General features: G+C 42.1%; 1 protein-coding gene across 1 annotated transcript; it reads left to right on the top strand.

Moving 5' to 3' along the window:
• The first annotated feature begins 3,382 nt into the window (after positions 1 to 3,382).
• On the top strand, positions 3,383 to 16,034 carry LOC133922700 (probable histone acetyltransferase HAC-like 1). Its single transcript, XM_062368138.1, has 16 exons — positions 3,383 to 4,245; positions 4,631 to 4,736; positions 4,869 to 5,145; positions 5,457 to 5,945; positions 6,775 to 8,558; positions 9,490 to 9,786; positions 9,880 to 10,158; positions 10,830 to 10,958; positions 11,045 to 11,245; positions 11,402 to 11,544; positions 11,623 to 11,935; positions 12,434 to 12,573; positions 13,570 to 13,648; positions 13,727 to 14,116; positions 14,964 to 15,181; positions 15,308 to 16,034. The coding sequence occupies exons 1-16, from the start codon at positions 4,052 to 4,054 to the stop codon at positions 15,417 to 15,419; spliced, it is 5,151 nt and encodes a 1,716-aa protein (XP_062224122.1). The 5' UTR covers positions 3,383 to 4,051; the 3' UTR covers positions 15,420 to 16,034.
• The last annotated feature ends 849 nt before the right edge of the window (positions 16,035 to 16,883 follow it).

Here is a 16,883-nt window from a genome sequence, read left to right as displayed (position 1 = left end):
TATGTGTTTACATGTTAAGTTTTTTTTCTTAATATGAGTTAATAAATTAGTTGCACGTTTCAATTTTTTTCTTTTTTTTTTCAAACTTTATCCCTATAGAATATGATGGAAATGACATTATTTTTTGAAAAAAAAATCTTAGAAGGTTTTAGAATTATCTCTAGTTTATTTAGGATTTTTTTATTTTTTGAATTCAAATTCGAAAACCGCTCGAATTATGAATTCGATGTGGCCCGGTAAGCTCGGTAATCGCGGTTTTTGACCGGTTATCAACAATAAGTTAAACATTATCCGTCATACCTCTAAGAACTGTCATGGTTTGAAATATCTCCCATCTTTAGTCACTATATTCCACAACCAGTGGATGATGCAATGTCTTTAAATCGATAAATGTTGGCAAAACAAAGTCCATTCTTGGCCACATCCGTCTAGCTGCCCTCTCTGTCAAAACAACCCCGGAGCTACAATGCACCTTTTCCTTCTTTAACCATACGCAAAAGCCATTTGATCTAGGGTTTCATCAATGAACCATTACACTCTATTGAGCCTACACCCATATATTTTTTTCAAAGACGGCTGATTGGTGGCACCAAGTATCAAAGAGCACACAAATTGATAGGAGGAAAGAGATGATTGGACAAATGATCTACACGATGTGAAATATTTGTAAGGAACCCAATAGGAGAGTTTTCCAACACAAACCCCTCACACATGATGAGGTTGCCAACCTAACGGTCAAGGGCATCACTCATCGAACAAAATCTCTCTTCCTGAGTGTTACACATGCATTGATGTCCTCCGTGACAATTGCTTGTATTGTTTTAAAAACTCAAACTCTATTCTACTCTAAATGAAATCAACATAGTTCCTACCTGATTCGCATTTTAAGTTAGGCCCACTTGACCTAATTTAAAAGTGAACTTTGTGAGACGAATAAACTCTATAAATGTTAAAGAGTCCTAGAACTTAAAAGGTTTATTCCTTTCACTAAACACTTGTGGTATGGGATCAATCCAGCATGTAACACAAGAAATAAAGTGATAAACTCTATCTCAGACAACACATTAGGGCCATGTGTCATCTAATTCTATTCGGTTCATTGTAACACCTAACCATGACACACTTGTTAAGGGGGTTTGCTTAAAAATCATTTGTGGATAGCAAAGTTGAACTTTTTCCCAAGAGTGATATGCATTCTTAGCTTGCATGCATTCGAACTAAATAGACACGCCTCTATAACAAACCCCTAAATTATTACCATTAAAGATATCCGATCACTTGACGTAGAGTTAATTAATTTTTTGCTACTCTAACGGATGATAACTTTTCAAATGCCACCCTACCAAAATACAGTTTCCACATGCCATCTGGTCCCCACGAGACTTTGCTCCTTTGCCACGGAGCATTTAACCTTGCCACCTAGCATTTTTCTTTTGTTCTTTCCAACATGGCACTAGATGTGCAAAGACGTTTCTACCCCTCTTCTTTTTACTCTCATTCGTTTTGTAGCCTCCTAATGCACGGTCGATGGAGGCTTCACCCCAACTAAGTGCACAACCGCGGGATCCAGCACACCGACGACGAGGCTAAGCAAGAAGAGGTCCTCGGCCTTGGAGAGCAAGCACAACCACTCAACCGGGTGCACACGTGACTATAGCGCTTGTGTGCCGTCGCCACTAGCTCATGCTCCTAGACTGCACGGTCCACGCCGAGCCCTCGTGATGTAGATCCACCTGTCCATAGCCACGAACATGAACTTCTTGTGTAGGAACAATGTGGTGTGCATGCCCAAACCACATCGATGAGTGCATCCACACCAGATGTCCGTGCTACCATCAGCAAGGACGTGAGGGCGCTGGCCGAGCGGTGCCGTCAATGATGCTACCTTGGATCTAGCCAGAGCCACCCTCCCGCTCCTCACCACCATTGGTCAGCAGGTGGTGGTTTGGCTTGAAGGAAAAAGAAGAGGGCAATGGAGGAGGTGAGGGGTTGGTGGAGGTGGAAGGTGGGGAAGACCATGGATATGACTGTGGATGGATGGTGGTGGTGGAGGAGGTGGATGCATGGGAATGGGAGGTTAGAATCGGACGCACGAGGAAGAAGAAGATGGATAGAACAAACGTTTCACTTGGGCTACCATGTTGTAAATAAATAAATGCCAGATGGGACCAGATGTTATTTAAAAACGGTATCTTGGTAGCTAAGCAATTGAGCACACGCATATTATAGTTGGACCTTATTTCATTTAGAAATGGTATCTCAGTAGGGTGGTATTTGGGAAGCTATCATATGGTAGAGTAGAAAAAATTTAATTAACCCGTTGACGTTAGATACTTACCTCGCATCCTACACTGTTACTGAGCCACAAACATAGCTATGTTTTGTTGTATATTATTTGTGTAGACATACAAGTGACTCCTAACTGAGCTACCTGACCAATCTATTTGGAACGATGGATTTATACAAAATTGTTCAACTATCCCCTAAAAATATGGCATTTATCGTGTGACTATTGTGCACGTGCGAAATGAAGCAACATAACTCACATTGTGAAGGACAGCCCAGTTAGTTATAGTTTTTGTGATGTAATCTGCGAATTTGGGTTTAAATTCTATACTCAGCATGTATGCTCACATTTTTTTAGGATTAAATATTAAGAGGAATAGTATATGCATATATTGGTGCGTTTAATGGTTAAAGCATGTGTCCACGCTATGCGAGGTTATGCCTCTAATCTCTACTATATAAAACACGAGTTAATTCTTGTGTTACCTTTTTCTCTACTCTTATTCCATCTAATAACATTTCCTAAAATTTAAATAATTTATCTATTTTTATCATCCACGTTAGTTCTCTAGCCTCCCATCTGGTTACATATTTTTGAATAATTTACCTTCCATCCTAGGTAAATTCGAATAATTTACCTCCCGTCCTATTATCAGCTATAGGTATATGATTGATTTTATTAATAAAAATAAATAAATAATATGAAAAAATTAGCGAATAATCTTATTGTTATTTTTTAAGATCATATCTGAAATCAATATACAATATTACTCTTAATGTATTCGTTTAGCGGTACTATATGATGCATCCATATCATCATACCATAAATTTGTGCTCGATATTATCATATTTAATATTTGTGTTTTCTTTGTAGCATACAATCACTTAGCTAATTTTTTTAGATATGTATTATTTTAACAGTACAAGTCGAAAATACATATAATCACACCCACGCACCCATGTACGTCTATGTGTGGTGGTGAATGTGATGTGCGTGTGAACACAGTTCGCTTTCCCCTGCGTCCGCTTTGCTATTTTTGCACCTAATCATTTACCCCTCGGTGCACCAGAGCCTGGAGCCGCCACGCCCCGGGCCCACTTGCAGCGACCTGCGATCCCGAATCCGCGCAGATCCACGATTGGTCGTTGGTCGACGCCTCCTCCCTTCTCCTGTCCTCCTGCGCGTCGCTCGGCCCAGACCATTCCCCCAAATCCCCCACCTCCTCCTCCTCCCCCGCCGCGACCTGCGCCGCCCCCGCCCCCGCCCCCGACGCCGCTCGCCGTCGTACGGACGAACACGAGCCCCATCGTCTCCGGCGCCAGCTGGGCCCTCCGATCGCCCCCCGCGCGGCCCCTCTGGGATTCTAGGGTTTCGGGCGGGCCGGGCCCCGGAGTCCCCAATTCGCCTGCCTGGCTGCTCGACTTGGGTCTGTGCTGCTTCGGGTTGATCGCACGGGCTCTGATCGCTGTTGCATGGTCGACGCGTGCTGCTCCCGCGTGGGCGCAGGCGCAGGCGCTTGCTGACTAGCGTGATACATCCCACCGCTGGTACGCTGCTATTCGTGCTTAATTGGGCAGCGGTTTAGGTTGGATTTGGAGGAGGATAGATTATTTCCTGTTATTGCGCTGCTGTTCGGAAGAAAGCTTTCTCCTTTTTTAAGTTTTTTCTCACGTGTGACGTCACGCGTACTCATTTGGGGGTTGCTGCATCCAACCGCACTGCGTGGGATGACTGTGATAGTCTGAGGTTAGGCCTGCAGCGAAGATGAATGTGGGGCAGGCTGCCCACCTGTCCGGGCAGATGTCGGGGCAGGCGGCGCAGATGAATCAGGTTGGCAGCAGCGGTGTTGGTGTTGGCGGCGCCGACGGGCTGCCACAGCATCAGCCAATGCAGGATGTGGTGGGCCTCGGGACGGACAGCCAGTTTGTGATGATGCGCAACGCCATGCGCGAGAAGATGTAAGTGTTACTGTTGACTTTCACTGAGTAGACTATTTTGTAGTGAGGCATTAATTGTACTGAGTTAGTGAGGCACTGCTGGCCGAATGGCAGCATATCCAGAAACTATGAGGGGAATTCAAATTGTCAAGATGCCCTGAACATTAAATAGTACACATATAACCTTTTATACTGCTAAAGTTATTTCCTTTCCATAATTACAAAGGCGACAATGGATGTACTACTTATGTTATTTACTTACCTTCAAAGTTATGAAGGATTGCACATAAAATTTGGAACTAGGCGATTCCCCATCCTGAGCCCAAAGTTTAGGTCTGAGGCTGATTTTTTTAATCCAATAGAAGGTGTAATACTAGGCTTTGACTTGTTATTCTCAAATCGGCAGATTCGAGTATATAGGAAGGAAACAATCGGCGGCTGAGTGGCGGCGGCGGTTGCCTGAACTGGCGAGGCGGCTCGAGGAGATCTTGTTTAAAAAATTCTCAAACAAGGTATTACTACTATCTCTTCCCTTTTCCTCTTGCAGCTCTGATCTACTAGCACCCAAGTACTTTCCTGGGGAGGAAAAGTAAATTTTACTGTTTCATCATTTTGGTTGTTTGATATTCATATTGTTTGAGCAGAATGACTACTACAATATGATGAAGGGACCAGTCGAGCCACACTTGCAGTTTGCTATTAAGGTCTTGAGCGCTCAGAACCAACAAAATCAACAAAACCAACAAATGTCAAGGCAAATATCATCTTCCTCGGGCTATGGCACGATGATTCCAACACCTGGTATGACACAAGGCACCAGTGGAAATACTAGGATGCCTTATGTTACAGACAACAATGCTCTTTCATCATCTGGTGCAGGCATGGTTCCTCAGAATGCCAACATGGGTACCTCGATGCCAGGTGCATATAATTTTACTCAAGTCCTTGGGCCTGTTTTCCATTACCTGAGATTCTCCTCTAGTCATGATGTAGGGATTATGTGCTAAAAATAGCACCTCTTTTGGAGTCTCACTTGTATGCTATATCTGTTGGTTATATCCATAAACCAGGTAACATGTGTTGTGAAAGAGCATTGTGTTGGAATGGATTTGGTCATTTTGCAAGAAGCTGAAGCTTATGCAGTGCCAAACTGGCCCACCATATATTCTTAGTGTGCAATTTTTTGCCGGTCTCTTTATATGGCTCTGCTCACTTATAATCCCTCCTTGCAGGTTCGATGTCTAATGGTTACCAGCATTTAACTTCCAGCATTCCACAGAATTCTATCACAAATACTGTCCAATCGACGATGGGTTCGATCGGTGTTCAGCAAATGATCCCAACCCCAGGATTCAGTAATCAACAGAATGCACCTGCCAATCCTGACTATTCAAATGGGGCTGGATATTTCAATGGTGAGTCAGCTGTGGCGCCACATATTCAGCAGCAGAAGCAATTTCCTAGCAGCCAAAATAGCCATCAAATCCAGCATATTGGGAGCCACAGTAATTCTGGAATGCATTCAAGCATGCTGGAGAATTCTTCTGCTTATGGTTTAACAGATGGACACATGAATGGTGGAATGGGATTGCATGGGTCAAACATTCAGCTAACAAACAGGACTACGGCATCAGAAGCATATATGAACATATCCCCTTATGGCAGTTCGCCTAAACCTATACAGCAACAGTTCAATCAGCACCCTCCACAGAGGATAACAAGTAAGCTTGCTTTCTTTTAGCATTTGTATCCGCTCTTTTACTGCTCTCTTATGGATGCTTATTCCCATAGGCCATTATCTTGTGGTTATGTTTGCAAAGAGCACAAATCAGAAAAGTTTGCTATGATTCTATATTTTCATCATTACAAGAGTCAATAAAAGCATATGCAAAGTTCGAACTTGAATCCGTATATTATCTGTGTTATGTAAAAATAATATCTATTGTTGCACAAACTAACTTCTTGGAGCATTCTTTGCTAGTTAGGGAACGAATGAAAATAATACATGACTGCTAATTTTAGTTCCTTGCTGCTGGAGTTGCCAGTTATATGATTAATGTGTTCCCTGGAGTGCCAGTTATAGAATTCATGTGTTCCCTGGAGTCCTTAACCCAAGGTGGGGGGAGGGGGATGATACTGTTTCCACCTTAGTATCTTTAGCACCAGTCTGAGTATCTCCAGGTGGAAGCTTGTAGAAATATACGGTTTTGCTGTTTGATAGTTAAATGATCATTTAAGGGCATGTTGAGTCGAGCTATGAACCAGTGTTATAGCTCATTATTATTAATGATTCCAAATAGGGGTAACATTCTGGCAGCATTGGATCCTCCTCTTTCTGCAATATATAATATAGGTCTACATTTTTCTTCCGAAGCATACATCTGTAAGATTTGTGCTTGGGGGCCTTCACAGTTTAATTTTGTTAAAGTTGGTATGTTACTGTTTTTCGTTGACTCACTTGTCATGTATTTTAGTTTCTGTCGATACCAATATTCATGTATACTCATGGCACTGCAATAAAGTAAACTGTGTTACCTTTTTTCTGTGCAGCATCAGCTGACATGTCTGGTACCGGCAGTTTTTATGCTACTGGTTCTTCTGCTTTAACAACAGCAAATAATCAGAGCATGAGTGCTGCAAATTTGCAGTCTAGATCAAGAATGAACCCAATGTTGGTTACCAATCAGCTAAACATTCAGTCCGTTCAACTGCAGCCACAGATAAAAACTGAGGTTCTGGATCAACCAGAAAAGGCGAATTTTCAGTCATCACAGTTGACTCATGAGCAACTAATCCGCCAGCAGCACTCAATGCAGCAACATCAGATGCAGCCTAATTCCCAGTTTGTTCAAAATCAGTATCATCTAAATCAACAGCAGCCAAATCCACAGCATCAGCAGGCTATGCTGAGGAGCAATTCCTTTAAACAGTCTCAAGTGGCTTCCAGCCATTCTATGCAACTGTCAGAACAGGGGGCTCTACCACACAGTGAGCTAATATCTTCTCAAGCAACTGACCCTGTTAACCTTCCAAATTTCCAGGGTCAATACCAGCAAAGAAGTGCTCATGGTAATGTCAAAGGAGGGCAGATGTTTGGTCATCTATCTGGCTCTCAAAGTTTTCATGCTTCTGCTTCACATGATTCTCAGCAATTATTGCCCTCTAACCCGCAGCTTGGTGACGGTTCTAATGATGTCAGTTATGTGCTGAAAGGATCACAGACAGAGCAAATGCTGCAGCCCCAATGGCAGCCTCAAACAATGGAAAAAGCTCCTGTCACTACTAATTCATCACTTGAAAAGCAAATACAGGAAGATTTTTGTCAAAGAACAATGGTGCCGGATGGAGCACAACAACCATTTTCATCTGATTGGCGTCTTTCTCGTGGCACTGTGACTTCAACCGATCCTGCATTGCCAAAGCCCCCAGGGGGAGGGTTTGAACAGCTCACTGGAAATATTTATTTCCTCCGTCAAATAAAGTGGTTACTGTTACTATTTCATGCAAAAGCATGCTCATATCCTGTTGGAAGTTGTAAATTCCATCGCTGTGTTCAGGTGCAGGAGCTTATCAAGCATATTCAGACCTGTCAAAGAAAAGATTGTTCGTACAGGGACTGCAGTAGTTCGAAAATGGTCTCTCAACATTATAAGACTTGTGTTGATGAGCAGTGTCCTGTATGCAGCAATGTAAAGAATTTTTTGCGCCGATCAGCTGAACAGACACAAAAAACACTCGTGTCTAGAAAATTTGCTCAACAGAATACAACTCAAAGAATAATGAATGGAGTAGAAGGTGATAGAATGGACATTGACCCTGTGTCAGTTGATGCGTTTGATGATCAACCATCTGTACCAAAACGTTTAAAGATGCAGCCTGCATCACCCAGTGCTCCAGAGAATGAAATCTCTGTAACCTCCAATCCTCATGTAAACCCAGGGTTTGTTTTGCAGGAAACACATCCTGAGCTGCTTGAGCACAATAACAAGACGGCATACCTGAAACGGGAGGTGGATGTGAAGGCTGACGCGCGAGCTCCGCAGAAGCCCATTAAGATTAGTTATGGTATTGATGGGAATGTGCCTACAGTGAGGCATAATGTGATTCCTAGTGTTTCGAATGAGATAAACTCTCATATCAAGCAAGAAAACTTGTCTATTGACAAAGAGACAAGCGGAAACGTTCTTGAGGTTAAGAATGAAACTAATGATTCAACAGATGCCACTGTGTCTAAATCAGGAAAACCAAAGATAAAAGGTGTCTCACTGACTGAGTTGTTCACTCCAGAACAAATAAAGGAACATATTGACAGTCTAAGGCTGTGGGTTGGTCAGGTATGATTTCCAACTTGGAAGTAACCAGCACTAGTATTTCATGTCTTTGACATAATTGCTGGACCAGTGATTAAATATAGGAGATGAGTGGAGAACTGAAAAGTGTCACTGAAAGATTTAGTTCATGCTCTCCTGTTATCTTCTTTTAAACATGCAATCGCTGAATTTTTTTTTCTACTTTGTTTTTCCAATGGATGATTAGTTCTTCCCTCCGTTGCCTCCTCACTACTGTACTAAATAAATTTTAATTACAGCATGAGCTTACACAAAAATAAGTGGGCTATAGATTGCCAAATGCTAGTTAGTAAGGCAGGTCTGGACCTGGATGCAATTGAAAACATTTAGTGGCATGCAAGGGATGTGGAAAAGATTTAGTAGTGTACATGGTGTACTTGGCAACAACTGGGAAGGGGAGCAGAGTACAGGAGGGAGTTTGTTGTGGGTTTGTTCTCCAAGATGGATGGGAAACTGTGGGGAATTTATTCTTAGCTTGTAGGGCATCGTTACATTAGTTATGGTGAATGGCTGAGATGCAATGGTACTTCCCTGGACAACAATTCTGAACCCCCTTCCAATACCCATCCCTCTCCATAGATTTTAAATGGTGTATGTGGTTCAAATTTCCAATCCCTCTACCGCCAAAATTTTATGCTCACTAACCAAACAAGTAACATTAAAATCCCCACACTCTAAATTCCCATTCCTTTGGCCAAATAAACCAATAAGGAATTGCCCCTTAAGTACTATATCTTACCAAATAAAGTATTTTACCTCCCCTTTGTGAGAGAGATTATGAGTGTTCTTTTTTTCCTCGTGGCTAAAGCTATTGTTCATACTCCTGTTTTACAATTCTTGTGGTGAAACTTTTATCTTAACCATACATTGTATTTCTGTGGAGGAACTAATTTTTAAATGTTCCATCATTTGACAGAGTAAGGCTAAAGTTGAAAAGAATCTAGCTATTAGTCACTCTGAAAATGAGAATTCTTGCCAGCTTTGTCGTGTGGAAAAACTTACTTTTGAACCTCCACCAATATATTGTTCTCCTTGTGGAGCTCGGATAAAGCGAAATGCACCATACTACACTGTCGGTACTGGTGATACACGTCATTATTTCTGTATCCCTTGTTACAATGAGTCTCGTGGTGAGACTATTGAGGTCGAAGGTCAAGCATTTTTGAAGGCCAAGTTAGAGAAAAAAAGAAATGATGAAGAAACTGAAGAATGGGTAAGTTGCCCCTTTTTATTGTTGTGGTTGTGTCATCAAAACTCCTTATATCTTTCTTGTGTGCTAAATCTTTTCAAATAATGCATTCTGCAGTGGGTTCAGTGTGACAAGTGTGAATGCTGGCAACATCAAATTTGTGCTCTATTTAATGGCAGAAGGAATGATGGGGGACAAGCAGAGTATACTTGCCCCAATTGCTATGTTGAGGAGGTAAAACGTGGGCTGCGCATGCCTTTACCACAGAGTGCCGTTCTTGGGGCAAAAGATCTGCCAAGAACTGTTCTTAGTGATCATATAGAAGATCGGCTTTTTATACGGCTTAAGCAGGAGAGGCAGGATCGGGCGACTGCTGCTGGGAAAAGTTTTGACGAGGTTAGTGAGATTAGGTCTTATTTGCGAATAAAGAGTTGATACTTTTTTTTTTTATCTGCCTTATTATTAAAAATGCTGAGTAACTCTACCATAGTTTTCAGATTTGGAAATGATATACCTGCTTACTCCTTTTGTGCTCTGAAGTATTTTATGCGCTTTGTTGTTTATTAACGAAATTATAGTCTTTGGTCGGGAGTTGGATACGCTGTGCGCCAATAAGAGAATATAATTTAACCATAGATAGCAAATAGGCCGGAAGAGATTGGCTGCTTTGCTTCCTGCAACCAACATCACTATAGGTGTGCACAAGGACTGTTTCACCTCTCGCTTGATAGGTTTTTTCCTCTGTACTGCTGTAGAGAATGCTTCCATGCAGTGCTCAGGTTTTTTATTTGGGCTACGATAGGATGGCACACTTGTTAGCAGGGCAAAATTTTCATTGTTTTACCAATGTCTAAGAACTTAATGTGCTAGGGTACTGCATTATCTTGTTTAATCCTCTCTTCTGTCTTAAGTTTTCCATGTGTATATTCTCAGGGATGTCCCTCCTGTAATTGAGAATGTACCCTTGCATTCTGCCAACAGTTCTCTTTTTGCCATCAAGTTTGATTCCTTCTGGTACAAATTTTTTTCCCCGTCACTTACACTAATAAGTTTTCCTTGCTTGTTAGGTTCCTGGAGCAGAAGGTCTTGTGGTCAGAGTTGTTTCATCAGTCGATAAGAAGCTGGAGGTTAAACCACGTTTTTTGGAAATTTTTCAAGAAGATAATTACCCTACAGAGTTTGCTTACAAGTCCAAGGTGAGAATTTATTCGTATATTTTGAAATATGAATTATGGTCATGCGCACACTGATATTTATCCTAACCCTATGAAATGTTGGGCAGGCTGTTCTTTTGTTCCAGAAAATTGAAGGCGTGGAAGTGTGCCTATTTGGAATGTATGTTCAAGAATTTGGTGCAGAATGCTCTTTCCCGAACCAGCGTCGTGTTTATTTGTCATACTTGGATTCTGTTAAATACTTCAGACCTGAGATTAAAACAGTGTCCGGAGAGGCCTTACGTACATTTGTGTATCATGAAATTCTGGTAATTTACTATCCATGCTGAGTTTTTATGACTGATACAAATTCATTGTTTGACCAGACTGGTCAGAACTGTATGAAAACATTTGATGGGGTACTGCTTTCTTCCTTTTTTGCTTACAGTCGTTCACAATCTTATATCAGTCCTTGATGTGTACAGATAGGATACCTTGAATATTGTAAGCTGCGTGGATTCACAAGCTGTTACATATGGGCTTGTCCACCTTTGAAGGGTGAAGATTACATCTTATATTGCCATCCTGAGATTCAAAAGACTCCAAAATCAGACAAACTTCGTGAGTGGTAAGACCTTTGATTAACACCTGCGTTAATCACCTTACTTTTAACTCCCACTCTATTTATAATGTTTTTGACACTCAGGTACTTAGCTATGCTTCGAAAAGCTTCTAAGGAGGAAATTGTTGTTGAGCTGACAAACCTTTATGACCATTTCTTCACTACTATGGGGGAATGCAAGGCTAAGGTGACCGCTGCTCGTTTACCGTACTTCGACGGAGATTATTGGCCCGGAGCTGCAGAAGATATGATCAATCAGCTTCGTCAAGAAGAAGATGACCGGAAGCTTCAGAAGAAGAGTAAGACAAAGAAGATTATAACAAAAAGAGCTCTTAAAGCTGCTGGCCACACCGATCTCAGTGGAAACGCTTCTAAGGATGCTATGTTGATGCATAAGGTGTGCTTTTTATTTTATTACTGTACAGTTATTGTTCTCATAAATACTAGAGTAAAATAACCGGCGGCGGTCCTTAAACTTGTCCTGCAGTGTCATCTAGGTCCCTAAACTCTTAAAATGCAAATTTGGATCCCTAAACGTGTTAAGTGTGCCACTCGAGGTTCAAATCACTCTAATCAACATGAACATGCGGTTTAGATCCAACCTACGACATGCCACATATGCAGGTTTATGTTAATTAGGGTGATTTGGACCTCGTGTGGCACACTTAACAAGTGTAGGGATCCAATATGCATTTTAAGACTTTAGGGACCTAGATGACACCGCGTGACAAGTTTATGGACTGCTGGCGCATTTTACTATAAATACTATATTCCCCTCCAAAATATTCCCCTGTCCGTCGCTCCCTCCTTCCCTCCCATAATCTCTTGTTCACATACTTGCCTTTTATTTTACTTGGGTAAAATATTTACCATGATCCAATTTTGGCTTATGCAGCTTGGGGAAACCATATATCCTATGAAGGAAGATTTCATTATGGTCCATTTACAGTATTCTTGTAGTCACTGCTGTATCCTTATGGCGTCTGGAAGACGTTGGGTTTGCCATCAATGCAGAAGCTTTTACATCTGTGACAAGTAAGTTGATTTCTGTGTCAATATTGGGACAGTGTCAAAAGTGCACGCGTGATTTCTGATTTATCTATCTGTACATACACTTAAAATTTATAAGCATCTGTTACGTGCCACCAAATAAGTGTCTGGAAGTTTTGTATTATTACTCTTACTAATGGTTATTATGACGCCCAGCGAGGCAACGCAGCAATTCAATAACAATCCACCACATAATTGCAATCCTTAAATGTCTTTTTGTAGAAGCCACAGAACATCCCATTTCCCCTTTCTATTGCAACACAGCTGAGTGCTTTTCTATCTTAATACAACGACACGCAATTCTCCTGCGTGTTTGAGAAAAAAATGCAACAAGGTTGTATCTTTGCCACCGAGAAAGCTCCCACTAAGGCAAATTGCCAAAGGAAGAAATACATTTTTTTGCCAATTGGCACCAATGGCCGTAACCTTCTCCTCCATAGCCCCGATGACATTATCGCGTCTCCCCTCTGCTGCTCGTGTCATCATCTCATGAAGCATCCGGACAGCTACAGCAACAATGGGGCTGAAAGCTGATAGGGGAATGCTACACGGTGTTTAGGGTTTGCTGCCAGTATCATGGACTGTCACTATCCCGTTTACCATGTGGACGGCTATGTTGGCGACGAGACCAACAGCATACATGCGAAGGTTTGGCAGTGACCAGTGTTAGCTGCCCCCCTCTTCCCCACTTATTACACCTACCAATTTGTAAGCCTTAAACCCAGCCCCCAGACCCCCTTGATGGTAGATATCCCTATGAGGCTGTTGCAGCCGGTTGAGGCACTGCCTGGAAAGCCTGGAAGGCTGCAGTGTTCTTACTGGAGAGATTCTGATGGAATAAACTTGTGTGCTTGGTCATTGGTGATAAATAAGTTTTTTTCCTTGATAAAATTGCTGTCTTTTATATCGTTTTTCAAGATGGATAAACTATTTAGCTTTTTTAAAGTTCTTTTCTTGAAATTCAGTATTTTGTTATTGCAGGTGTTATGATGCAGAACAACTACTTGAAGATAGGGAGAGGCACCCAAGTAATAGTAGAGACATGCATACGCTCCATCCGGTAACTAAACCCTTCTTATTTTCAGTATAGCAACAGAGCAAATGGTCTCTAACATATGACTTTATTCTCTCTATTTAGGTTGATATTGTTGGGGTGCCCAAAGATACAAAAGATAGAGATGACATCCTAGAAAGTGAGTTTTTCGACACCAGGCAGGCATTCCTTAGTCTTTGTCAAGGAAACCATTATCAATATGACACCCTTCGCCGTGCAAAGCATTCATCAATGATGGTGTTGTACCACCTACATAATCCAACTGCACCAGCATTTGTCACTACATGCAATGCCTGCTGTCATGATATTGAAACTGGTCAAGGTTGGCGGTGTGAAGTTTGCCCAGATTTCGATGTATGCAATGCTTGTTACCAAAAAGGAGCGGTCAATCATCCACACAAGTTAACAAACCATCCATCAGCTGCAGACCGTGATGCCCAAAACGCAGAAGCTCGGCAATTACGTGTTCAGCAGGTAAGCCTTTTTTTCAGTTGTTACCCACTAGTAGTTTATTCTTGTTCCACCATTGTTAAAAGATGTGATTTTTTCTGTTTAGTTGAGTTAAAACAATATGCATGTGCTTAGAAACTTGGCAATTGTCCAACTTAATATCCCTTTATAAAACCTATGTTAAGTTGTATGATACTACTGGCATGAGAAATTTCCCATGTTTGGTTTAACACTATCTCATGGTATCTTGATGCTTTACTTGAGTTGAAGATTTGAATAGAGCGTTTCATGTATGAAACAAATAATGTGGAGAAGTCACCCACCCCCAAATAGAGTAACTTGTGCCTGGGCTCCTTTTCTGCTGGAAGTGGCCAGTTATTGGTCACATCAGTCCTTGCTGATATGACTGGTCAGTCAGTTTCCCGCCGTACCAGCTAGGTCCAATTGTTAATGGAACCCTGATGTGAATCATCATGATTGGATCCATTTGTTCTCAATTTAACATTTGAGAAATAGGCAGGCCTTTTGTTACTGCAATTTATTCAAGGTAGAACTTCACAAATTAGAATACACAGAAGCAATTCTGTGTATTTTCAGTACTCTCAAACATTCAACATAAAACTACATGCTAATGATAAAATGATCAGGTGGTGCGCAGGAGTAGAGAAACATTTAAGTTTGTAAACGATTTGTGCATCATTATTTTTTAGGCTGCTAGGTGTAAACTAGTTCTTGATGACCTAGTCTATCAGGTCCACGTTTCAACATATGCAAGAGACCATAAGTTTGTTCATGTGTTCCACTTCCACTTGATATAATCACTTCAGTAAATAGCATACCTAAATTGGTTTTCTTTTTCATGATGCTGCAGTTAAGGAAAATGCTTGATCTTCTGGTACATGCCTCGACATGCCGCTCTGGTAGCTGTCAATATCCTAACTGCCGGAAAGTCAAGGGGCTATTTCGCCATGGGATGCAGTGCAAAACACGTGCTTCAGGAGGGTGTGTCCTTTGCAAGAAAATGTGGTACATGCTTCAACTCCATGCCCGAGCTTGCAAAGATTCAGATTGCAATGTGCCGAGGTGCAGGTGTGTTGACGCATCTCTCTTTTGCTTTCTCGCCCTGGCCTTGTTGTGCGTATGCGTATCATTTCCGTGCTTATGTGTAGCATTGCCATCTGCAATAACGCCTGATTACTTCTGGAAACTATACAGGGATCTCAAAGAGCATCTTAGAAGGTTGCAACAACAGTCTGATTCCAGGAGGAGGGCTGCCGTAAATGAAATGATGAGGCAGAGAGCAGCAGAAGTCGCCGCAAATGAGTAGTTGCATCTGTACATGTATACATTGTGGAAAGAAGATAGGAAGTATGCAGGGTTGCACTCCTCATTCCCACACCAAGGAGAAGCTTGGGATGGTTGAATTATAGGATGTAGGTAAGAGCCGCTCTGCATGGATTCGTACGACGAAGGTCTTGTGCGTTCTTTGCCTATGGTTAACATATAGGCTTGGGAGCATGCCTTTTTTCCGAAGAGCTCAAGGGTGCAGCACCGTAGGCTGCATCTGTTTGCACCCTCTCCAATGCTAGAAAAAAAAGCCCCACCCTGCTTAGTTTGCTGATATTCGCACACAACCCTCGGGTGTGGTGATTCTTTTATTTGACCTGTACTAGTTGAACTAATCTTCTCGTTGCTGCCTGCTGATCGTGTATAATAGGTCTCTGGACTAAGGACTGTCCTGTGTTGAAAATTTGGTGTAGTTTCCCTCTCCAGTTTCTTCTTGTCTCGTTCAGGAGGGGTATAGGTTAAAAAAGGAAAGGGATGGGCGTTGGACAAGTATTTGTTTATTTCTGCCCCCATTTTGTAGAATGAATCTTTGTTGAAAGTATAAAGGAAAGTAAATCCTGCATCTCGTAGCAGCAGCAGCTGCTTCTCTAGTCAATTTTTGCTCTCTTGTTGCTGGTGACCAGTGAGGTCAACAAGGTGCATCTTAATTGGTTCATGGAATTCTGACGGCTGATGTGCTTGTGGCTTCTTCCTTTTTCCCCTTACACTTCGTTGCAGGGAAATAATACAATGCCATCATTTCTTAGCTTTACTCAGTTTCTTGTCAGTGCTATGGAGATACTCGAAATCATCTAATGGCTTTGTAAACGACGAGCACGTTGTCTCACTGCTGTGGTTCATACGCGGGAAAGGCTGGAAGTTTTAGGGGAATAAGCCCCTGTGAGCAAGGTTGACGTTACTGACCGTAGCTCGGTAATCAAGCTTCGGTGAGGACATTTATAAAGGAGACATTGGCAAACGAAAAACAAATTCTGAGAGAGCAACCCAGAGGAAAAAAGAGTACAAGGTGACGATCAAGGATGCTACAATTAGTGGCGCATGTCACGACTAATGCGTTTCATCTGCGACCTACCACTATGAAGGTTAATACAGTAGCCAATCCCTGAGTCTCCAGAGGACGGAACAAGCTCCGTTGTGGCTCTCTTCCCCTTCGCTTCGACCTTTTTCTTCTTCGCCTTGGCCCTACTCCGCCTCCGTCTTCTCATTCACATCAATCTCTCTCTCTAGAGAATCCCAGCCGACCACCTCTTCATCATCAAAGATGGCAATGGTCTCGGCTGGAGCAACCGCCTGAATCAGAGGTCAGGACAGAGTAATGGGCGGTAGCCCCCTCTGCGAGGAGGGGAGTACCATGGCCGTCGTTTCCAACCCCGCAAGTACTGGCGTCGACACTATGGGTGACCTCACCATCGAGAACATCGACATCTCCGACGATGAGGACGAG

This window comes from Phragmites australis, chromosome 6, assembly GCF_958298935.1.
Source record: "Phragmites australis chromosome 6, lpPhrAust1.1, whole genome shotgun sequence".
NCBI lineage: Eukaryota > Viridiplantae > Streptophyta > Magnoliopsida > Poales > Poaceae > Phragmites > Phragmites australis.
The sequence above is the reverse complement of the archived record's forward strand: the minus strand, read 5'-3'. Positions and strand labels throughout refer to the sequence as shown.